The 7907-nt window shown below is 43.2% G+C and overlaps 1 protein-coding gene across 2 annotated transcripts in view; it reads right to left on the bottom strand.

Annotated features, from left to right (window-relative positions):
- The window catches only part of LOC102293331 (zinc finger protein 239), a 68298-nt gene that overhangs the window by 38771 nt on the left and 21620 nt on the right, over window positions 1-7907 (bottom strand). Inside the window, exons 2-3 of one of the 2 annotated variants that reach the window (XM_042227948.1) lie at window positions 2717-3733; window positions 156-2343 (exon numbers count right to left, since the gene is read on the bottom strand). The exons of the other annotated variant lie outside the window; for it this stretch is intronic. Of the exons in view, the coding sequence (XP_042083882.1) occupies window positions 2735-3733 (999 nt within the window). The 3' untranslated portion in view covers window positions 156-2343; window positions 2717-2734. Of the gene's footprint in view, window positions 1-155; window positions 2344-2716; window positions 3734-7907 lie in introns of those variants that run through there. 2 annotated transcript variants of the gene reach the window in all.

The following is a 7907-nucleotide window of genomic DNA, read 5'->3' on the forward strand; positions in this document are numbered from 1 at the left end:
CATTTCCCTTTTTTTTTAGGAAATGACCTGTATGTATCTGTGTGACATCAATAAAAGGATCAAGTGCTGCATTATCTTTAGTTACATTGATAATATTTATTTATGGTAAAACAGTGGTGGAATATCGCTGTTGCTTTCGTATACATGAAGCGGACATACCTGCGTAGCCGCGATCTAATCCTGTTTACATAAAGTAAACCTGCTCCCGAGCAGGTTTACGCTTACGGATCTGTTACTATGACAGCAAGTCCCGTACGAGCTTCGGAGAACCAAACGATCCAAGATCACGCGAAATCGTCAACAATCAAATCCAGCTAACTTACAAAGGCGAGGTATGAAGAACGGACCCCAGGGAGTAACCTAAACTGGTAAGAGCTAAACAAAAAAACAGACCTGAAACAGACGGAGGCACGGCTGGGAGTAATTGGACATAACGGGACAAGAGGAGTGAAACTAGAAACACTGACGAGAGACACAGACCTACAAAATAAAACAAGAACTCACACATGCAAAGACACAGACTAAGAAACCCGGACTTGACACAGGAATACACAGGCAGAAAAGCCTAAATACTAAACTGGGGAAGAACAGAACCAAAACCCAAAGAAAGAGAAAACCAGAACCAAAATACATCACAATAATAGAAAACACAAAACGCTGGGTCAAAAGACCCAGGGCCATGACATTCTTACAGAAAGTGAGCAATGACAGAGAACTCACGTTTTTATGCACTGCTGGGATTGAGAGCCCTCTCCTATTTACTAAACTGGCACTTTAACCAAACCAGCCATAAACATTGTCACAGCTGGTTGTGGCTAAGCAGTAGTCTAAAAAGGAAGGATTAAGCCTAGCTTAAGCTGCAACTGGGAAAACAGTCAAGGTTACACCTGAAGGACTCAACATTTGAATGTTTCAGATGATCAAAAAGGAAAGAAATATGACAAAGGTTACCTGGGTCAGTGGAAAATAGTCTGTAAATGGTTTCATTTGTTAAGGGTAAAAAGGTATGAAAAACAACCTGACCATGTATAGAAGCCGGCTGAAAGACCTCACACAGCAGCACATCATGCTATGATCAAAAGAAACAGCAGAGAAACAAAGTCACTGACATCAGTATGAAAAGGTTACAGAGTCATTTCTTAGGCTTTGGGACTCAAGCGAACTACGAGCCATTATCCACACTACAGGAAAAATGGAAGAGTACTCAAGCCTCCCAGGAGCAACTGGCTGACTAGAAATACTGCAAGAGTGCATCGATGACTAATCCAGGAGGTCACTGAAGAACCCAGATCATCATCTAAAGACCTGCAGGCCTTACTTAGCTTCGATAAGGTCAGAGGTCATGATTCAGCAATAAGAGATTCAATGGGGGGAGAGATTCAACAACAGAAAGGCTCATCTCACATCTGGTAAATGAGACGGAAGCTGTAGTTTTTCGAGAGATTTGAGTCCCGTTACACGTGGCATTAAAAGAAGATCACAGAAACAGCCTGACACAGTGGTGGTGGTGTGACGTCTTCCCAAGAACACGTCATACCAAAAAACTGATTCCAGGAAGGATTCTTGTATATGTGGAACCCTCTAACCGAGTAACTGAGCTGAGTCGACACAAGAGGAAAAGAAGCACAACTGCATGATACACAGAAGTGCTGGATCACTAATCAGCTGCTAGAGACCACTGAACCATCCGAGTTTTACTTCTTTACAGATGAGCATCCAGACCAGGACAGAGAGGAAATCTGACATAACTGAGTCAATGAAACCACAAAAAGATCAAGCTGTTTAAGGTGGTAATACACCAAAGTACAACCCAGACCCAGATCAGCTTGAGTTTTTATCTTTTTCTTGGATATAAAGTCACATCAGTGGTCGTTTCACATCCTGTTGATGGCTTTAGTTCATATTGAAGGTTTTCAAAATCAATGGGTGTGAAATGTTTTGATTTGTCACACTGGTCACAGCTGTAGTTTCCCCTCCATGTATGTACGTTCATGTTTGTTACGACTTCCTGACAGCGAGACACTTTTCTCCCAGTTTCTGCATTTGTATGGTTTCTCTCCTGTGTGGACTCTTCCATGCACTTTAAGATGATCCGCAGTGGTGAATGAGAGATGGTTTTTGACCCCATGTGACAGAGTTAATTTTGGTTTAATTCACTTGGTTTAGGGAAGCCTCTCCCACATTCTTTGCAGTAGTTCGTTTTGTCTCCAGTGTGTCTGAGTTGATGTTGTTTAGGTTCTCTTGATGATTGAAAGCTTTTTCACAAAAGCCACAGAGAAACTCTTTCCCACTACCACAGTGACGATAGGGTTGAGAACTGGATCCATCTGTGTCGCTCTACTTCTAAACAAAGACACAAAGACAGTGGAAGTCAGGGAATTCTTTCAACATTTTTATTTTTAATGGCGCCTGAAATAAGGAGTATCTGTGCCAGTGTCCAATTATATCTTACTGTTTACATTATAACACTCAGCTTACTGGGCAACATTAAGTCTTCATTTGTAGGTAATCTACTTAATGGGAAGACTGGTGATTAAACCCCTGGATGCTCTACTCTGCATCCCACAAGATACTGACTCCAACCTGCTCTCCGATGCATCCATTGGAGTGTGAATGTTAGATAGAGAGAAAGGGGAGGAGCTTTTAAAACTTTTAAGCTTTGAAATTTAACTTCATTCATATAAAATTGTAAAACTGTTAAAAGAAAAATACATACCTCACAGTAACTGCACTTTTAGAGTTTCTTTCTGCTGTGAATCTTTTGGTGTGATTTGAGGTAATGTGGAGATTTAAAAGTCTTCTCACACAGGTCACATTTATAAGGTCTCTCCTCAGTGTGGGTAAACGTGTGCTGCTGTAAGTTTTTGTATGTCACAAAAGCTTTACCACACTGATCACAGCAGTAAACATCATTTTTGGTGTGAATGCGTAGGTGAATGTTTCGGCTGACTAGCCAGCGGAAAGTTTTTCCACAAATGTGACAGCTGTACGCTTTAACTCCACTGTGCATGAGTTGGTGTGTTTTTAAGCTTGCAGGGTGGGTAAAAGACTTTCCACACAAGTCACAGCTGTACGCTTTAACTCCACTGTGGACGAGTTGGTGCGTTTTTAAACTTCCAGACTGGTTAAAAGACTTTCCACACAACTCACAGCTGTACGCTTTAACTCCACTGTGGACGAGTTGGTGAGTTTTTAAGTTTCCAGGACGGTTAAAAGACTTTCCACACAACTCACAGCTGTATGGTTTAACTCCACTGTGGACGAGTTGGTGTCTTTTTAAGTTTCCAGCCTGGGTAAAAGACTTTCCACACAACTCACAGCTGTACGTTTTAACTCCACTGTGCATGAGTTGGTGTTTTTTTAAATTTCCAGACTGGGTAAAAGACTTTCCACACAAGTCACAGCTGTACGCTTTAACTCCGCTGTGTATGAGTTGGTGAGTTTTTAAGTTTCCAGGACGGTTAAAAGACTTTCCACACAAATCACAGTTGTATGGTTTAACTTCACTGTGCATGATTTGGTGTCTTTTAAAGCTTCCAGCATGGGTAAAAGACTTTCCACACAAGTCACAGCTGTGCGCTTTAACTCCACTGTGCATGAGTTGGTGTTTTTTTAAATTTCCAGACTGGGTAAAATCCTTCCCACACTCATCACAACTGTATGTTTTCTCTTCCTTTCTTCCGTGAGGTTTGTCGGCCTCCTGAGAGCGCTGACTTCTCGCTCCATGTTGGTCCTGCAGTGACAGAAATACAAACAGAGGCAGTGAGTGAAATGCAGTCGTGGAACAAACTCAACCTTCAAATTTCCTCTATTAACAGTAGTTTTAAACCAAAGGCTGAAGTAGTTCCTTTTCAGTCAATACACTCGGTACAACACACGTGGTATGGGATATCATGCCCTCACGTGTCCTGGCTGAGGAAACCTTTATTCACGCCTTTAAGGCAGATTATCTGTGATGACGTGTGCACAGCCCCAATGTGCCGCCACTGCTTCGGCAGTCAGCCCCTGATTCACTGTGTAGCTAAGAAGCTGCAGGTGGACTAGCCCTCTCCTCTGCCAGCTCAGAAGCTGTCGCAGTTCACAGGCTTTTTCCTCCAACTGGACCCCGCAATATCTAAAAACTGCCTTCCTATGTTCCCAAACGTTGTCTGAGAGGTAAGTGCATCATGTGGCAAACCTCTGTCTACCTGCATCACTGTACCCAGCTATGAACAGTACATGACGTTGGACAGCACCGACAAAACTGGCTTAGCTAACCCACTCCTTATGGAGCTGTCTCTGGTCGCTTACCTGGCCCCATCCAATCCAATCCAATTTTATTTATAAAGCACTTTAAAATACCCAGCACAGGAACAAAGTGCTGTACAGAAAATAAGTTAAAACAATAGAATAACAGAAAGCAGCGAAATAAATAAATAAAATATAAAATTAAAACAGCCCTATATTAAAACAAAAACAAGATAAAACAGCATCGAATCACCTAAAAACAACTAAAATAAAAATAAAAACCAACATCTCACGTGGTGTCAAAGGCCAGGGTAAAGAGGTGGGTTTTCAAGAGTGACTTAAAAACAGATAAAGAACTGGCCTGTCTAATCTCTAAAGGAAGCTCGTTCCACAGTTTGGGAGCTGCTACAGCAAAAGCACGATCTCCTCTAAGTTTACGCCCAGTCCTGGGTATCTTCAGGAGCAGCTGATCAGCTGACCTGAGAGAGCGGGTGGGTGTATAAGGCTGTAGCAGCTCAGAGAGATAAGATGGGGCGAGGCCATGGAGAGCTTTAAAAGTAAATAAAAGAATTTTAAAATGAATCCTAAAAGAAATGGGCAGCCAGTGACGTGAAGCTAAAACAGGGGAAATGTGTTCAAACTTTCGAGTGCCAGTTAAAAGACGAGTTGCGGCATTTTGCACCCTCTGTAGATGACTAATATATGATGCGCTTACCCCAATATAAAGTGCATTACAGTAATCCAGCCGAGTGCTAACAAAGGCGTGGATCACTGTCTCAAAGTGCTGCCGTTCACAGTCCACTTTGACCCCCAGGTTTGTGGCAGTTGGCTTAACATACTGTGCCAGGGAATCTACATACACATTGGGGGTCTCAGTGGGGCTGCCAAAAACCATCACCTCGGTCTTTTTATCATTGAATTTTAAAAAGATAACAGACATCCAAGCCCTAATGTCATCGAGACACTGAAGTAATGGCTGTGTGAGGTATCTGCCTTTTTTCTTTAGAGGGACATAGATCTGACAGTCATCAGCATAAAAGTGGAAAGCAATGCTGTGCTTTCTCAGTACAGAACCAAGAGGAAGCAGATATAAAGAGAAGATGAGGGGGCCTAGAACTGAGCCCTGTGGGACACCACACAAGAGCGGAGCGGAGGACGACACATAGTCACAGAGGCTGACACAAAAAAGTTCGCCCCGCCAAGTAGGACCTGAACCACTCCAGTGCTGTGCCCCTAATGCCCACCCAGTGCTCCAAACGAGAGAATAAAATAGCATAATCCACGGTATCAAACGCAGCTGTCAAATCTAAAAGCACAAGAACAACACAGTCCCCAGCATCAGTCGCTAAAAATATGTCATTAAAAACTTTTAAAAGGGCTGATTCAGTGCCATGAAAGGCTTTAAAACCAGATTGGAAAACCTCTAACACATTTTGCTTTTCCAGGAAGGCCATTATTTGGCTGTAAACTACCTTTTCAAGAATTTTGGAAAGAAAAGGTAGTTTGGAGATAGACCTGTAATTTGCAAGAACCGTAGGATCCAGAGCAGGTTTTTTTAATCAGGGGTTTGACTACTGCATGTTTAAAATCTTTAGGGACGACACCTGACGACAGTCAGACTATGGTATATCAGCTCAAGAACCAAAGGACCAACTGTAGGTAACACCTCTTTTAAAAGTTGAGGAGGGACAGCATCATTTGGAGACCCTACAGACTTAAAACGACCAACAGTCTCCTTTAAAAAGGAAAGAGTCACATGCTCAAACCTGTCAAAGACAGCAGAGCAGGAAACAGAGACTGAGAGGTCACGAGCACAAGGAGAGATTTGATGAAAAGTGTTCAGCAGTGGATGAGTTAAAAACACGACAGTGCTGAACAGCAGCGTGAAGTTTAACTGAGGCACAGGCAAGAGGAACTTCAAACATCACAGGACTGTGGTCAGAAAAAACAGCATCACAAATCTATGTTAAAAACAGAAAAGCCATGAGATAAAACAAGATCAAGTGTGTGTCCACGTTCACGTGTGGGACCTGTCACGCATTGCACCAGATTAAACGAATCAATAAGGTTTAAAAAGCCCTTCGCCATGGGCATATCAGGACAACAGTCGTGAATCATAAAATCCCCAACAATAAGAACACGATCATATTTTGGCAGGAATTCAGCCAAGAAGTCAGCAAAGTCCTTATCGTATTTTGGAGGCCGATAAACCACCGCACACAACACTGTGTGAGAGCAGCCCAACTCAAACAGACAGTTCAAAGCTGGTGAACGACGGGGTTGATAGCTTCTTACATTTAAAATGACTTTTAAAGATCGTAGCTATTCCTCCTCCTCGGCCCAACATACGTGGGGAATTAGAATAACAGCAATTGGCAGGTAGAAGATCTGAGAAGAGGCTGCACTCCCCAGCGCTCATCCACGTCTTGCACACACAGAGAAAATCCAGTCCTCGGGATGTGAAAAAATCCTTCAGGATAAACGATTTGTTCGCTAGGGACCTAGCATTTACCAGGCCAATTCTGGCAGTAAGCGGCGGATCCCCGTCGCTAGCCGTCCTAGAAGCCCGACACAGAGGCCGCAGGTTCCGCAGATTCACACCACGCCGGCGGGACTGAAACATCCCATCCAGGCAGATGACAGGTACCAGCCAGGTACAGACAGGTTCCAACGATTGCCGAGAGAAACAGAAGTTTGGCACCGCTCCTTTTTTTCTGGATAAGGGCTTAAGAGAATACCTTAAAGAAGCTTTCAGCTTCACCAGGAAGCCAGCCCTTCGACCCCGGCGTCAGCACTTTTGCCGGAGTGGTGGATCTGGAACACGGCACAGGTGAGCCGGGATCTCCGATATTAGCGGGGGCAAAGTTTTATGTCCAGCTTGGGTCCACTTTGCCCAGCCTTTGGCAGAAGGTCGGAGATCCAGTAGGGTTAGGCGATCATACACCAAGAGAGAGTTGGCATTTATTACAATAGTCAATAAAATCAAAACAAACAAACATAACACTGGCAGTGATAGACAGCAAGCCACATGCACCGGCGCCATCTTTTTTAAGGTTAAAAAGGTTAAGTCGGTGCGGCACCACCGACTTAACCATGGAGTCGGCATCACATCATTCAAGCTTTTCGGCATCACACCATCCATGCTTTTCTTCAAAGATGGCCTGGAGATCGAAAAATGGAATTACATCTGCTGTTCACCTGACTGCTGCTTCCAAAATGGCCTACAAAGCAGACTGGAGGAGCACTACCTTGCATCATGCCTGAACAGAAACATTGTCCAATTTCTTAAATATTCACATTACGGCCCACAGAACCGCTCCCAAACCTGGGGGGTGAATCAAACATGATTAGTCACCAAATACAGTTTTTAACCTTTTCTTTTTTGGCTTTTGCAGTGTTTGATTTTTGTCCCAGGATTGGCCCAGTTTTTGTGATTGAAACAAAAAGGCTTGGACAGCGAGCAAAGCTCTGACTGGCTGAAAGAAGACGTTTGTTTTCCTTCTGACTGCATACTGTTTTAGCAACAATCCATACAGGTTGGCATCACCAGACCCCTTTGAGTTTGGGTTTGTGGTTGCATTAAATAAGATTCCATCTACAAAAAAAGACTTACGGTTTAATTTGAAAATGAATAAAAACGAGTACCAAAAAATACAAAAACCTCTCGTCTGGATTATTTT

This window comes from Haplochromis burtoni, unplaced genomic scaffold (assembly GCF_018398535.1).
Source record: "Haplochromis burtoni strain Fernald_Lab_line unplaced genomic scaffold, NCSU_Asbu1 Contig_291, whole genome shotgun sequence".
Taxonomy (NCBI): Eukaryota; Metazoa; Chordata; class Actinopteri; order Cichliformes; family Cichlidae; genus Haplochromis; species Haplochromis burtoni.